This window comes from Heterodontus francisci, chromosome 4 (assembly GCF_036365525.1).
Source record: "Heterodontus francisci isolate sHetFra1 chromosome 4, sHetFra1.hap1, whole genome shotgun sequence".
Lineage (NCBI taxonomy): Eukaryota > Metazoa > Chordata > Chondrichthyes > Heterodontiformes > Heterodontidae > Heterodontus > Heterodontus francisci.
The window spans coordinates 25,340,536-25,357,996 of NC_090374.1; the positions used below are offsets into that span (position 1 = coordinate 25,340,536).

Sequence of the window (17,461 nt, forward strand, 5' to 3'; positions counted from 1 at the left end):
CAGGTCCCCGGGCTTTAATTGTCCCGGGGCGAAACTTCTGCCCATTTGTGGGAGGAAGTCCTGCCTCAGTGAGCTGCTGGCCAATCAGTGGGCCGGCAGCTCTTAATCCCGGGAGCGGTGGCCACTGCTGGGACTGCAGCCTAGCCGATGACATGGAGCCAGGAGTGAAGGTAAGTTGGGCATGCCTCACCAGGGGATCAGTCGTATCCTACTGAGGCTAAGATGGCTAAGAAGCGGGTTCGCCACCGATGAAGATAAAATACAGCCTTTCGTCTCTTCATCCAATTCATTAATATAGAGTATAAATAGCTGAGGCCCCAGCACTGATCCTTGCGGCACCTCACTATCCACTACCTGCCAACTTGAAAATGCCCACTCTCTGCTTTCTGTCTGCTAACCAATCCTCTATCCACGCTAATATACTACCCCCAACGCCATGAGCCCATATCTTGCCTATTCATCTTTTATGTAGCACCCTGTGCCCGATTGTCATGGCACCCCCTCCAGCGCACGGAAAGGCTGGCAGCTATTGCTGGGTGGCCTTTCATGTCCCTACACGCCCGCTTGCCATGGGTAAAAAGGCCACTTAAGGGCCTTGATTGGCCTCGGGCGAGCAGGCCATTTCCCCCACCCAACCGCTGTAGAGTTGGCCAGAGGCGAGAGCGGGGCAGAAGGCCACCCGGAGCCTCCTGCTCAATTTTACGCCGCCCCCATCCGCCCTCACGCCACCATCCAACCCACTGGGGCAGCATAAAATTCAGCCGAGAGAGTAATGTATTTAAGCTTGCTGATGATAGAAAGTTCGGTAGAAAGGTAAGCTGCGAGGAGGATGTAAGGATCATAAGAACTAGGAGCAGGAGTAGGCCGTCCGGCCCCTCGAGCCTGCTCCGCCATTCAATAAGATCATGGCTGATCTTTTCGTGGACTCAGATCCACTTACCCGCGCTCTCACCGTATCCCTTAATTCCTTTATTGTTCAAAAAGATATCTACCTTAGCTTTAAAGACGTTTACTGAAGAAGCGTCAACTACTTCACTGGGCAAGGAATTCCATAGATTAACAACCCTCTGGGTGAAGAAGTTCCTTCTTAATTCAGTCCTAAATCTGCTCCCTCTAATCTTGAGGCTATGCCCTCTTGTCCTACCTTCACCTGCCAGTGGAAACATCCTCTCTACTTGTATCTTATCTATTCCCTTCATAATTTTATATGTTTCTATAAGATCCCCCCTCATTCTTCTGAACTCCAATGAATATAATCCCAATCTACTCAGTCTCTCCTCATAAGCCAACCCCCTCAACTCCGGAATCAACCTAGTGAACATCCTCTGCACCCTCTCCAGTGCCAGTACATCCTTTCTCAAGTAAGGAGACCAAAACTGCACACAGTACTCCAGGTGCGGCCTCACCAGTACCTTATACAGCTGCAACATAACCTCTCTGCTTTTAAACTCAATCCCTTTAGCAATGAAGGACAAAATTCCATTTGCCTTCCTAATTACTTGCTGTACCTGCAGACCAACCTTCTGCGATTCATGCACAAGGATACCCAGGTCCCTCTGCATAGCAGCATGCTGCAACTTTTTACCATTCAAGTAATAATCCTTTTTACTGTTACTCCTACCGAAATGAATGACTTCACATTTATTAACATTGTATTCCATCTGCCAGACCTTTGTCCACTCACTCAATGTATCTTATGTTCCTTTGCAAAGTTTCACAGTCATCTGCACACTTTGCTCTGCCACTCATCTTAGTGTCATCTGCAAACTTTGACACCCTACACATGGTCCCCAACTCCAAATCATCTATATAAATTGTAAATAATTGCGGTCCCAACACCGATCCCTGAGGCACACCACTAGTGACTGATTGCCAACCAGAATAGCACTCATTTATCCCCACTCTCTGCTTCCTGTTAGTCAACCAATCCTCTATCCATGCTAATACTTTACCCCTAACGCCATGCATCCTTATCTTATGCAGCAGCCTCTTGTGCGGCACCTTGTCGAAGGCCTTTTGGAAATCTAGGTACACCACATCCACTGGGTCCCCATTGTCCACCTTGCTCGTAATGTCATCATAGAATTCCAAAAGATTTGTCAAGCATGACCTGCCCTTCATGAACCCTTGCTGCGTCTGCCCAATGGGACAATTTCTATCGAGATGCCCTGCTATTTCTTCCTTGATAATAGACTCAAGCATCTTCCCCACTATGTACTGAACTCCTAATGCTGGCCTTAAACCAACTTGACAATTTATGTCACTCACATCACAAAAACATATAAAAGTTGTTAAATATTTAGAAGCGATAAAGTAATTCAATTGTATTAGCATTTGAAAGTATGAGCTACACTGATACCATTGGAATTCTGTTCAGATAAAAGTACTCACATTTGTTTGATGCGCTAATATTACCCATCTTGTGATCAGCCCTGAAGCTATGGTGCTTAATGCTGACATCAAAATAAGCCCATAAAGGTCTAGCAACAGCTTAATTCTGGTACAAAAACAAAAAGTGCTGGAAATACTCTGCAGGTCTTGGCAACATCTGTGGAGAGAGAAGCAAAGTTAACATTTCAGATCTGTGACCTTTCATCCAAACTGGCAAAGGTTAGAAAAGAATTAGGTTTTAAGCAAGTGAAGGGGGGGGGGGGGTGCGGAGAACAAAGGGGAAGGTGTTTGATAGGGCAGGAGGGATTAAATATCATAGCTGTCCTGGAACAAAGGCAAAGCGGGTGTTAACGCTTGTGGTGAAAGACAAAGCATTAGTCCAGAGAGCTTGTTAATAGTGGAATAATGAGCAGCTCTGACTACATGAAAAGCAGGCACATGGTTAAAAAATAAAATATTAAAAAAAGGTCAATCATGCTCTGAAGTTACTGAATTCAATGTTCAGTTTACAAGGCTGTAGAGTGCCTAATCAAAAGATTCGGTGCTGCTACTCGAACTTGCGTTGATGTTCACTGGAATATTGGAGCAGGCCAAAGACAGAAATGTTGGCATGAGCTTAAATCTGGTGCCATGTCAAGGGCACCTCCAGGCATCCAGCAAGAGTGATGTCAGCAAGCAGGGTAAGCCACCAATTACATTGAAGTAGTCACACCCAGCAAACCAGGAAGTTAAAAGCATTTAATATCATCCACTTTTAATTTATCTTTTCAGATTGCATAATAAATGATTATGATTGGATTAAGAAGCTAAAAGAAAGATAAACAAACTTTTAACAATATAATTTTTTTTAATGTGGAATTTTTAATCACCACAAATCTAAAATGAGCTTGTCAGGGCCAATAATGGTGTTTAACAATAATTCTGAAGTTCGTACACCATTAAAAACCTTGTTACATCTCTTCAACAAGGTGTAACTGTTTTAAGGTTTTTACAGGGAGACGAACAGCAAAAAAGTGGAAGTTCTCATCAATTCAATTAATTTCCCCATTGATTGCAGTCTGGGAGTGCCTCAACAGTGAACCCTCTGGAGAAGTATAGAATCACTGACAGCAACTTCTGGATTTCCACATTATTCCACACAGGTGCCATCTCCAGATATTGCTGTCAGTTTCAGTGGAGTAACGATGGTGAATGCCACAAAATTATTTCATGAGCTTTGAAAGGAACCCTCAACAGAGATACCGGCCAACATGGCCCCTCTATATGGGGTAACACATGGGTAAAAGTGTCACCAGATGTTACCCTTCAAAAAGGCACTCAGCTGATTTGATAGCAAAATTGTGGCAGTGGAGGAGGATGAGGAAGACTGACCAGAGACTTACCACAGACAATACCAAATCACCTGCAGTGCAGATATATTAAGATTACTGGTCTTAACATTGCAAAATATTTTGCAGTGTATTTCTGTGCACTTAACTCTCAAAGGTCACAAATTTACATAGCCTCTGATATCTGGGGCTGACGTCTACTTTTGGTCTTATGGTGTTAACCATGGCATTCTCACCTGAGTCAGATGGTCCTGGTTTGAAGTCCCATTTGATAGACCTAAGCACAAATCTAGGCTGGCACTCCAGTGCTGCACTGGCAGAGGGGCCTTTCAGATGAGAGGTTAAATTGAGTCCCCATCTGCACTTCAGTTTGATGCAATATATCCCATGGCACTATTTTGAAGGCGAGGAGGGGAGTTCTCTCAGTATCCTTTCTAATATTTATCCCTCAACTAACACCATTCGAACAGATTATCTGGTCATTATCAAATTGCTGTTTGTGGGAACTTGCTGTGTGTGAATTGACTGTGATGTTTCCTACATTACAAAATGACTACGGTTAAAAAAGTACTTAATTGGTTGTAAAACGTTTTGGGATGGTCTGAGGTTGTGAAAGGCATTATATATATGTACACTCAGCAGGTCTGGCAGCATCTGTGGAAAGATCTTTCCACAGATGCTGCCAGACCTGCTGAGTGAATCCAGCATTTCTTGTTTTTGTTTCAGATTTCCAGCATCCGCAGTATTTTGCTTTTATTATATATATGTACGTTTTTCTTTACATATAGGGTAAAATTTCCTCTATTCCATCCCAACATTGTGGTTTTAACACAGCCTCAGAGGAACGGCATGAGTGTGAATTTTTATATCCTACACCTGCACTCTAAGTTGTCTCAGACAGAGCAGCACGGCCAATTTAGTGCCAATTATTTGCTGAATGAGGGGTAATTTTGGACTGTGGATTTGCAAGCACTTGAACTTAGACACACACACAAAATCAATATTAATCCCTGCCTTGCAGGCCTCAGGTGTAGTCCTCCCACAACGAGAAGTATAAAGGGAAATAAGTGATGTGGCTTTGAAAATGGCACCGTATTTATGCAGTGGGAGCCATATCATTGTGCATGACACTATCTTTGTCGAGGTATATCCCATTCCCGAGTAGTTCAAATTGAGCCATTACTTGGTTGTTTTGCAGAATTTTGGGCCACTTGTTAGAAAAATCCCAATGTTGGCAGGGAATGTAGTTTTGGGCATCCATTCTCTCTGCCAAATGTTGTAATGAAAGCTTTGTTGAAATGGTCTCGAGTAAAACCAACATTGAAAACATCACTGAGCCATTTAAAGTTGAGTCTCTGAGAATTCCTAATCTTATGTTCTATATAAAGCTTCACCCGAGGAAATCTTTTCTTGCAAAAGAGTTATTTTACTTTCGTGATGTTAAGCTGATTACTTTAGCAGTTGACCCTGACACCCAGCACCTTAAGTAAATATAAAAAGAAAAATTTGTGAATGCGAGAGATACAAAATGCTATCTATCTGAAAGAGAAAGGCAGGTTTGTTTAGTTTAGAGATACAGCACTGAAACAGGCCCTTCAGCCCACCGAGTCTGTGCTGACCATCAACCACCCATTTATACTAATCCTACACTAATCCCATATTCCTACCACATCCCCACCTGTCCCTATATTTCCCTACCACCTACCTATACTAGTGGCAATTTATAATGGCCAATTAACCTATCAACCAGCAAGTCTTTGGCATGTGGGAGGAAACCAGAGCACCCGGAGGAAACCCACGCAGACACAGGGAGAACTTGCAAACTCCACACAGGCAGTACCCAGAATTGAACCCGGGTCGCTGGAGCTGTGAGGTTGCGGTGCTAACCACTGCGCCACTGTGCCGCCCTATCTGTTACCTTAACCAGCCCTGACCTAAATGTGACTCCAGAAGCACAGCAAAGTCACTGGGGGGATTTTTACCCCCCTGTGGTGGATTTGGAGGTGGGAAGAGCATATAATCGGGTCCTAGTTATGCCTGTCTTTTTGTGGGATATGTCGAGCATTCTTTGTTCCAGTCCTACTCAGGCCCCCTCCCTCAACTCTTTTTCCGGTACATTGATGACTGTATCGGTGCTGTTTTCTGCTCCCGCCCCGAACTGGAAAACTTTATCAACTTTGCTTCCAATTTCCACCCTTCTCTCACCTTTACATGGTCCATCTCTGATACTTTCCTTCCCTTCCTCGACTTCTCTGTCTCCATCTCAGGGGATAGGCTGTCTACTAATATCCATTATAAGTGTTTTGGGCTGGGACCCTTTGATCAGAATAGAGTTCCTCTTCTTAGGATCTTTGTGAGCTAGGCTGAAGTTGAAACATTCCAAACTATTTTCTGTCAATACCTGCTGTACTGATTCCGATTAACAAAGAACAAAGTACAAAGAACAGTACAGCACAGGAACAGGCCATTCGGCCCTCCAAGCCTGCGCCGATCTTGATGCCTGTCTAAACTAAAACCTTCTGCACTTCCGGGGACCGTATCCCTCTATTCCCGTCCTATTCATGTATTTGTCAAGATGCCTCTTAAACGTCGCTATCGTACCTGCTTCCACCACCTCCTCCGGCAGCAAGTTCCAGGCACTCACCACCCTCTGTGTAAAGAACTTGCCTCGCACATCCCCTCTAAACTTTGCCCCTCGCACCTTAAACTATGTCCCCTAGTAACTGACTCTTCCACCTGGGAAAAAGCTTCTGAAAGCTGTACTTCTGAGCAGCAATTGACTGCAAATAAATATATCTGGTTTTCAAAGTATGTATTTGCTATATTTACAATTCTGTTACAGTCTCCTTGTGTTGCATGAGTACAAGTGAATGGTTGCATTTGAAATAAAAGCAGAAAATGCTGAGAATTCTCAGCAGGTCTGGCAGTATCTGTGGAGAGAGAAACAGAGTTAACATTTCAGGTCTGTGACCTTTCATCGGAACTGGAAGATGTTAGAAATTTAACTGTTTACAAGCCAATTCCGATGAAAGGTCATCAATCTGAAGTTGGGCTGGATTTTCCTTCGGGGGTCAGGAACCCGATGTCGGGAGAACTTGTGGGTCCTGACATTTCACCGCATCAGAAGTAGACCCCCGACTCAATTTTGCAGTGCCAGGCCAAGTAGTGGCCAGAGAGCCCACTTGCTGTTCAATTAAGGATGATGGGCAGGCAGTGCGAGCTGCTAATGTATGTGGAAGAGGAATGGCACTTCCATCTTAAAAATATAATCATACTTACAATAATTCGTCAATATGTCACTGAAAGCTGACATGCAGGTGCAGCAAGCAATTAGGAAGGCTAATAGTATGTTAGCCTTGATTGCAAGAGGATTTGAGTACAGCAGTAGTGAAGTCTTGCTTCAATTGTATAGAACCTTGGTTAGACCGTGCCTGGAGTACTGTATGCAATTTTGGTCCCCTTACCTTAGGAGGGATATTATTGCCACAGAGAGAGTGCAACAAAGGTTCACTAGACTTGTTCCCGGGATGGCGGGACTGTCCTATGAAGAGAGATTGGGGAAACTGAGCCTGTATTCTCTAGAGTTTCGAAGAAATTATCTCATTGAAACCTACAAAATACTTAAAAGGATAGACAGGGTAGATGCAGATAAGATGTTTAACCTGGGGAGTCTAGAACCAGAGGGCACAATTTCAGAATAAGGGGGAAGCCACTTAGGACAGAGATGAGGAGAAATTTCTTTCCTCAGAGGGTTGTGAATCTTTGGAATTCTGTAATCCAGAGTGCTGTGGAAGCTCAGTCATTGAATATGTTTAAAGCAGAGATTGACAGATTTCTAAATACCAATGACATAAAGGGATATGGGGATAGTGTGGGGAAAATGCATTGAAGTGGATGATCAGCCATGATCATATTGAATGGCGGGGCAGGCTCAACAGGCTGAACGGCCTACTCCTGCTCCTATGTTCTTAACATGTTCCCACAATGAAAAAGGGTGATACGGCCAAATCTAGAGCCCATGGATGTCAAGGAGCTTACAGGGTAAGATAAGGCAGAAATGGAAAGCTTATTTCCGACATCGAGAACTCAATACTACAGAAAGCCGAGAGGAGTGTAGGAAGTGGAGGGGTGAAGTCAAAAAGGAAATTAGGAAAGCTAAGAGAGGGCATGAAAGAATATTGGCAAGCAAAATCAAGATGAACCCAAAGATGGTTTATCAATACATTAAGAGTAAGAGGATAACTAAGGAAAGAGTAGGGCCCATAAAAGACCCAAAAGGTAACCTATGTGTAGGGGCGGAAGATGTTGGTCTTGTTCTTAATGAATACTTTGCATCTGTCTTCATAAAAGAGGGGGACAATGCAGAAATTGTAGTTAAGGAAGAGGCGTGTGAAGTATTGGATGTGATAAATATTGGCAGAGAAGAAGTATTAATGGAATTAGCATCCCTGAAAGTTGATAAATCACCAGGGGCGGATGAAATGTACCCCAGCTGTCAAAAAGAAGCAAGAGAGGAAATAGCGGAAGGTCTGACCATCACTTTTCAGTCCTCACTGGATACAGGGTGGTGCCGGAGGACTGCTAACATTGTCTTTGTCTTTCTTTTGGGCCTCCTTATCTCGAGAGACAATGGATACGCGCCTGGAGGTGGTCAGTGGTTTGTGAAGCAGCGCCTGGAGTGGCTATAAAGGCCAATTCTGGAGTGACAGGCTCTTCCACAGGTGCTGCAGAGAAATTTGTTTGTTGGGGCTGTTGCACAGTTGGCTCTCCCCTTGCGCCTCTGTCTTTTTTCCTGCCAACTACTAAGTCTCTTCGACTCGCCACAATTTAGCCCTGTCTTTATGGCTAACATTGTACCTCTGTTTAAAAAGGCAGCGAGGGATAGACCGAATAATTACAGGCCAGTCAGTCTAACCTCAGTAGTGGGCAAATTATTGGAATCAATTCTGAGAGTCAGGATAAACTGTCACTTAGAAGGGCATAAATTAATCAAGGATAGTCAACATGGATTTATGAAGGGAAGATCCTGTCTGACCAACTTGATCACATTTTTTGAAGAGGGTAATGCAGTTGATGTGGTCTACATGGATTTTAGTAAAGCTTTTGACAAGGACCCACAAGGCAGACTAGTTAAAAAAAATAAAAGCCCATGGGATCCAGGGAAAGGCAGCAAGGTGGATACAAAATTGACTCACTGGCAGGAAACAAAGGGTAATTGTTAACAGGTTTTTTTAGTGACTGGAGGGCTGTTTCCAGTGGTGTTCCGCAGGGCTCAGTACTAGGTCCCCTACTTTTTGTGGCATATATTAACGACTTGGACGTAAAGGTAGGGGGCATGATCCAGAAGTTTGCAGATGACACAAAGATTGACTGTGTGATCGATAGCGAGGAGGATAGTGTAGGCTGCAGGGAGATAATCAATAGACTGGCCAGGTGGGCAGAAAAGTGGCAAATGGAATTCAACCTGGAGAAGTGTGAGGTGATGCATTTGGGGAGGTCAAACAAGGCAAAGGAATACACAATTAATAGGAAAATACTGAGAGTTGTAGAGGACCCTAGGCGTCTTGGAGTGAACGTCCACAGATCCCTGAAAGTAGTCAGACAGGTCAGTAAAGTGATTAAGAAGGCATATGGAATCCTTTCCTTTATTAGCTGAGGTATAGAATATAAGAGCAGGGAGGTTATGCTGGAACTGTATAACTCATTGGTTAGGCCACAAATTGAGTACTGTGTGCGGTTCTGGTCACCTCATTACAGTAAGGATGTAATTACACTAGTGAGGGTACACAGGAGATTTACGAGGATGTTGCTGGGACTGGAAAAATGCAGCTATGAGGAACAATTGGATAGGCTGGGGTTGTTCTCCTTGGCACAGAGGGGGCTGAGGGGAGATCTGATTGAAATGTACAAAATTGTGAGGGGCTTGGATAGAGTGGAGGTGAAGGGCCTATTTACATTTGCAGAGAGGTCAGTGACAAGGGGGCATAGATTTAAAGTGATTGGTAGAAATATTAGAGGGGAGATGAGGAAAAATCTTTTCACCTAGAGGGTGTTAGGGGTCTGGAACTCAGTGCCTGAAAGGATAGTAGAGGCAGAAACCCTCGACTCATTTAAAAGGTGTCTGGATATGCACTTCAAGTGCCGTAACCTGCAGGCTATGGACCAAATGCTGGAAAGTGGGATTAGACTGCATGGCTCGTTTTCTTTGGCCTGCGCAGACACGATGGGCCAAGTGGCCTCTTTCTGTGCCGTAAGCTTTCTATGATTCCATTAAAGTTGCATCTTCAGAACAGATGCGACGGAGATGGAGAAACTGGGAGAACGGAATGGAGTCCTTACTGTTAATCTGTTAATTGTGTGTCAATGGTTTGATTATATGCAGTTGAAGGGTGTTAATTGGGGTCTTAGTTGAACACTTATAAGCAGACACTTACTGAGACTGGAGAAGGGTTTTGAGTGAAGAGCTACATGTCTGTAATCCTTTTACGCTGCACAATAAATATGAAACTGAGTAAATATAGGCTCCAACATTATCCTTCCATAACAAGCTTTCTGGAATTTAACACTTCCAGGAGGTAGGGTATGAGGAAGTGTATTCGCGGTAGCTGTGGGAGTTAATGGGCTAATAGTGAATATTTGTTGATAGCCTATCCCCAGAAATGGAGACAGGGAAGGCAAGGAAGGGAAAGGAAGAATCGGAATTGGACCATGTGAAGGTGAGAGAAGGGTGGAAATTGGAAGCAAAGCTGATGAAATTTTCCAGTTCAGGGCGAGAGCTGGAAACGGCATCAATACAGTCATCAATATATTGGAAATAGAGGTGAGAGAGAGGGCCGGAATAGGACTGGAACAAGGATCGATGTACATATCCCACAAAAAGGCAGGCATAACTGGGACCTATATGGGTACCCATAGCAACATCTTTTATGTGAAGAAAGTGAGTGGAGTTAAAGGAGAAGCGGAGAGCACTCAGACCATCCTGTGGGGAGGAAGGTGTAGAGAGATTGGATGTCTATGGTGAAAAGGACACGGTTCGGGCCAGGAAATCGGAAACTGCTAAAGTGACGGAGGGCATCGGAAGAGTCACGGATATAGGTGGGAAGAGACTGACAAAGAGAGAAAAAGAGTTGAGATAGGAAGAAATCAGTTCACTGGGGTAGGAACAACTGAAACGATAGGTCTAGCAGGGCAGTCCTGTTTGTGGATCTTGGGAAGGAAGTAGAAGTAGGCTGTTCAGGATTGGGGGGCCTAAGAGGTTGGAGGCCTTGGAGGGAAGATCTCCAAAGAGATAAGGTCAGTGACAGTAAACTTAAAGCAAAATACTGTGGATGCTGGAAATCTAAAATAAAAACAAGAAATGCTGGAAATACTCAGCAGGTCTGGCAGCATCTGTGGAGAGAGAAGCAGAGTTAACGTTTCAGGTCAGTGACCCTTCTTCAGAACTGGCAGATATAAGAAATGTAAAAGCTTTTAAGCAAATAAAGCAGGGCGTGGGGCAAGAGATAACAAAAGATGTGTTGATAGGACAAGGCCACAGATTAGCTGACCAGAAGGTCATGGAGCAAAGGCAAACGATATGTTAATGGTGTGCTGAAAGACAAAGCATTAGTACAGATAGGGTGTTAATGGGCTTGTGGCTGTTCAGTTTTTAGCCCATTTTAACACCCTATTGGTACTAATGCTTTGTCTTTCAGGCACACCATTAACATATTGTTTGCCTTTGCTCCATGACCTTCTGGTCAACTATTAGAGACATAGAGAAACACAGCACTGAAACAGGCCCTTTGGCCCACCGAGTCTGTGCTGACCAACAACCACCCATTTACACTAATCCTATATTCCTTACCACATCCCCACCATTCTCCTACCACCTACCTACACTAGGAACAATTTACAATGGCCAATTTACCGATCAACCTGCAGGTCTTTGGCTGTGGGAGGAAACCAGAGCATCTGGCAGAAACCCACACAGTCACAGGGAGAACTTACAAACTCCACACAGGCAGTACCCAGAACCGAACCCAGGTCACTGGAGCTGTGAGACTGCGGTGCTAACCACTGTGCCACCCCTGTGACCTTGTCCTAGTAACACCTTCTCTTTTGTTATCTCTTGCCCCACCCCTGCTTTACTTGCTTAAAATCTTTTACATTTCTTATATCTGCCAGATCTGAAGAAGGGTCACTGACCTGAAACGTTAACTCTGCTTCTCTCTCCATAGATGCTGCCAGACCTGTTGAGTATTTCCAGCATTTCTTGTTTTTATTTCAGGTCAGTGACAGACCTGGAGGTTATGACTTGATGTTCGGTGGTGGGGCATGGTCCAGCAGGAGATAGGAGGAAGTATCAGAGAGTAGGTGTTTGGCCTCTACAAAGTAGAGGTCCATTTGCCAAGCAGCAACAGCACCACCCTTGTCAGCAGGTTCGATGACAGTAACAGAACGATGCAAATAAGTGTTGTATTGCCTGGAATTTAGAAGATTAAGGGGTGATTTGGTCAAAGTTTTCAAGATATTAAGGAGAACTGATAGGGTATGTAGAAAGAAACCATTTCTGCTGGTTACAGCTAGGCCTTTCAGAAGTGAAGTTATGAAACACATCTACACACAAAGGGTGGAAAAAGATTGGAGCTTTCTTCCGCAAATGGAAGTTTGGCAAAAATCTATCGATCTCAGATTTCAAACTTAGCAATCGATCTCGCGTCAACTTTTTTTTGTAGCGGTTCAAGATGGCGATTCACCATCACCTTCTCAACGAAAGGGCAATTTGGGATGGGCAATAAATGCTTTCCCTGCCAGTGATTACCACACCCCATGAACAAATATAAAACAAGTTGATGCGAGATCAAGTGTTAATTTTAAATCTAAGGTTGATAGATTTTTGTTAACCAAAGTTATTAAGGAATATAGGGTGAAGGCGGGTATATGGAGTTAGGTCACAGATGAGCCATAATCTCATTGAATGGCGGAACAGGCTTGAGGGGCTGAATGGTGTCCTCCTGTTCAGATATTGCAAATTTGGTATTTGAAGCCTTCAAATTGAAAGCATGCAGAACAGAAAATTCTTTCTGATATTTTAATCTGAAGATTGAACACAGTGCTGTGACTGATGGACTACTACTGTAATGCTGTATTACATTGGGACTGATAACTTATCTTTCTCTGTATTTTTGGACTCCTTAGGACAAAACCCTGTATCACCCAGTGAGCAACAGCTGCATGGACTGCAATCTAGCCGACAAGAAGATTTTCATGAGCAGATGTAATCCCTCAGTGCACACCCAGCAGTGGATTTTTCAACATGTCAATGTGACTGTTCTGGACAAATTCAACAGTAAATCCAGCTCGTAGAGATGTCTTTGCCGCGGCGGAAAACGTACACATTTGGCGAGTCAGTCCTCTGGCAGAAACTGACGACGTCTGGATCGATTGATTCAGGTGTTGAGTTTCGTAGCTACGGGGCTAGGGGTGCGGGGGGATCCGGGGAGGGGTTTGGTGGGCTTATTCTCAGGATCAGTAAGAGCCGTAGCTGCAGTCAATTACGCGACGGACGCACATTGGAAAAAAAGAGCCTCACCAGCTATCGCAGGACGTGGAAAGACTGGATCAGATTCGGGAATGCCTTGCTGGTCAAGAGCAGACAGATTCCAGTTAATCTGCTGGTGCACCAGACTGAATGAAAGAAAGTTGGAATTCTGTAGATTCTCAGGTCAATCCTGCCCCCGTGTATCTTGAAGCAGATGCTGATTGCACTTTTTGTTTTAGGGCAGGCGACAGTTTGACATGTCAGCAGAGGAGTGCATGGCTGATACCAGGTCAAATCTGTTGACGATACCATCCAGGAGAGCTGTCCAGGATCCAACAATTATAATAAGCTTTTTTGTTTGACCCTGTTTGTGAACAGTTGTCTTCTTTTCACTTTTTTTGTATGAATTAAATTGGAGAACAAATGTTGTGTGTCATTTATTGGCAAATTTGGGTGATGGGAATTACAGGAAATGTTTAACGACAAATCTGCATCAATAACTTCATTTTCCACATAGCACAGGAAATAATCTTTTCCTTTTCGAGGACTGAAATATTTATTAGATTTCTGAGAAAAAAAACATTTTGCACTATTTTGTTCTAAAATAACATGAATTTATTAAAATGATATATTGTGATATATACTGGGCATAGCATTTCCCAGCAATTGCTGCACATTATTTCTCAATAAATCTTTGTGAGTAATTCTGTTCAGATCCTGCATATACAAAGGCCAGTCACAGTAGAATGGAAAATAGAAATGGGCAATTCTCAAGGGCAATTAGGGATGGGCAACTAATGCTGGTCTTGCCATCCCTCCCCACATTCCTTGAATAAATAAAAATACAGTATAAAATTCAAAAAGGTACACCATGAGGCATTGCCTGTGTTTGGCAGGGCTTGCTGAAGGCTGCAGGACGGGCTAAGGGTAAGGCTAGGCCTCGGCTGCAGTCTGGAGAGCCTGGGACCCACTTACCTCCTCAAAGGTAGATAGTCACTAAATGATCATGAAACACCTGTGGGTTTGAGTCTTCATGAGGTCGACACCAAGCAGCCAGGAGCTTCTCATAAGCAGCACGATGAGAAGTGTGGCTCATTACAAAATATGTGAATGCATTTCCACAATCATCTTGACTGCAGCACAGACACACATTATACTCCAGGGAATGGTGGTTCCACCATTTGGAAGTCTTGAACAGGGATTGTCTGCCTCTCTGGAAGCCAATCATGGGCAGTAGTAATCCCAGGATTTATGTGTTCTTATGTCTGGCCTTCTCTGAGCAATAACAAGAGTAAAGTACTAGGTTCTGATTTGAATAAGTGTTTAAGACAGGCACCCTTGCATCTTCTAATCAGTACCTTCAAGATTCCCTCTCTTGGATGCATCTGTCATAATATCCCACTGGTTTGTTCATTATCCAATGAAAGTTTATTCCATATTGTATATAATAAATTGGCTGTATTTAACCATAAAGGGACCATTTACTCACATTCTTTATTAAAGATGTAGAATATGGTTATCTCCACCTCACATTCTTGCTGTCTATCCAGCCTGTTGGCACACATGGAAATAATGTAGCAGAACAGAATCTCACAATATCATGACCCTATCCCACCCTGTTCATTTTTCAATTGCATCATAATGTATTGCACAAAGAAAGTTTCGACAAAATTGCAGAACACCTAGACACACCCTCATTCCATTTTGAGATCAAAGGCAGGTGCAGATAGTTTTGAAGTCTGATGAAAGGTCATCAGTCTAAAATATTGGGAGGAATTTACCCAGCCAAGGGTTGGCCTGCATTGGGGGAGTGGCAGATAAATCTCTTGAAATTGATGTCAGGTCAATGTCATCCCACCTGCTTCCAGGTTTCCCAGGGCAGGTTCCAAGGGCAGCAGGGAGCCCCCTTGGATCTGGCGGGAACTATTTATGGCAATTAAAAAGACAATTACCAGCTTCCTGAACCCTGTGGCTATGAAGGTCATGACTGCAGTCTACTTTTATGCCACTGGTCATTTCAGGTGGCCACAGGGAGTAGGGGATGGAATCTGAAGTATAAGCCAGGGTATTGTCCAGGCATATATTTGTCAGGTAACTGATTGATAGAAGATTGGCCAGCTAACAGGAAACAGAGAGTAGGCAGAAATGGGTCATTTTCTGGTTGGCAAGATGTGACGAGTGGTGTGCCACAGGGATCATTGCTGGGGCCTCAACCTTTTACAATTTATATAAATGATTTGGATGAAGGGACCAAAGGTATGGTTGCTAAATTTGCTGATGACACAAAGTTAGGTAGGAAAGTAAGTTGTGAAGAGGACATAAGGAGGCTAAAAAGGGATATAGATAGGTTAGGTGTGTGGACAAAGATCTGGCAAATGGAGTATAATGTGGGAAAATGTGAAATTGTCCATTTTGGCAGGAAGAATAAAAAAGAAGCATATCTAAATGGTGAGAGATTGGAGAGCTCTGAGATGCAAAGGGATCTGGGTGTCCTAAATGAATCGCAAAAGGTTAGTATGCAGGTTGAGCAAGTAATTAGGAAAGCTAATAGAATGTTATAATTTATTGCGAGGGAAAGTGAAAACAAACGTAGGGAGGTTTGCTATATACAGGGCATTGGTGAGACCAAATCTGGAGTACTGTGTACAGTATTGGTCTCCTTATTTAAGGAAGTGTGTAAATGCATTGGAAGCAGTTCAGAGAAGGTTTACTAGACTAATACCTGGAATGGGCAGATTGTCTTATGAGGAAAGATTGGACAGGCTAGGCTTGTATCCACTGGAGTTTAGAAGAGTAAGAGGTGACTTGATTGAAACATATAAGATCCTGATGGATTTTGACAAGGTGGATGTGGAAAGGATGTTTCCTCTTGTGAGAGAATCTAGAACTAAGGGTCACTATTTAAAAATAAGGGGTGGCCCATTTAAGACACAGATGAGGAGAAATTTTTTCTCTCAGAGGGTCGTGAGTCTTTGGAACTCTCTTCCTCAAACGGCACTGGAAGCAGAGTCTTTGAATATTTTAAGGCAGAGGTAGGTAGATTCTTGATAAGCAAGTGGGTGAAAGATTATCGGTGGTAGGCAGGAATGTGGAGTTGAGGTTACAATCAGATCAGCCATGATCTTGTTGAATGGCAGAGCAGACTTGAGGGGCTGAGGGGCCTACTCCTGCTCCTAATTCGTATGTTCATATGTTTGTATTCAATGCTACTGCCACTTCACTCACATAGTAACACACACATATGTGCTGTTTTGTAGTTTCCTCCCATGGAGACCCAGTGCTTCCTTTGCTGTATCTTTAAATTCAATTAATTATTGAAAATTTGGAATTGAAAGCTCGTCTCAGTAATGGTGCCATGAAAATATAATTGATTGTCATAAAAACCCATCTGGTTCACAAATGTCCTTTAGGGAAGGAAATCTACCGTCCTTACCTGGTCTGGCCTACATGTGACTCCAGACCCACAGCAATGTGGCTGACCCTTAGCTGCCTTCTGAAATGGCCTAGCAAGCCACTCAGTTGTCAAGGGGAATTAAGGATGGGCAACAAATGCTAGCCTGCCAGCAACACCCACATCCCATTAAAGAATATAAAAAAAATAATCAAGGAGGGTTTGTAGGTTGATATCATTGAAATTGCTTGCTCTTCTTTTCCGCCTCCATGCAACACCTCTCTTCCTTCTTTGGTTACCTCTGCCAGTACCTCCAGTTGGAGACATTCTTTAAAAGTGGCTTTAAATCACCCATGAGCTGTCCAATGCAATGACCTGACTGACAAGTCACTAAGCCAAGCACTTTCTTACTGGCCTGTTTCTACATTCCTCAGCCAGACATGGCTTCTTCTAGCCTGCAACAATAACTTGCATTTATACAATGTCTTTCAGGCAATAAAGCATCTCAAAGCATTTCACAGGAGCGTTATAAAGCAATATTTGACACCGAGCCTCATAAAAAGATATTAGAGGACCAAAATCTTGGTCAAAGAGGTACATTTTAAAAACATCTTAAAGGCAGAAAGAGAGGTCGAGAGGTGGAGAGTTTTACGGAACTTGGAGCCTTGGCAGCTGACGGCAAGGCCATCAATAGTGGTGCGATTAAAATCGGGGATACTCAAGAAGCCAGAATTAGATAAGCGCAGATATCTCAGATGGTTATGGGGCTGGAGGAGATTGCAGAGATCGGGAGAGGCAAGGCTATGGAGGGATTTGAAAGCAAGGCTG

The 17,461-nt window shown here is 43.5% G+C and overlaps 1 protein-coding gene across 1 annotated transcript in view; it reads left to right on the forward strand.

Moving 5' to 3' along the window:
• galntl6 (polypeptide N-acetylgalactosaminyltransferase like 6) overlaps window positions 1-13,113 on the forward strand; it is a 1,388,519-nt gene extending 1,375,406 nt beyond the window's left edge. Inside the window, exon 13 of the mRNA XM_068028772.1 lies at window positions 12,900-13,113. Within this exon, the coding sequence (XP_067884873.1) occupies window positions 12,900-13,067 (168 nt within the window). The 3' untranslated portion in view covers window positions 13,068-13,113. The remainder of the gene's footprint in view (window positions 1-12,899) is intronic.
• Window positions 13,114-17,461: the final 4,348 nt, after the last annotated feature.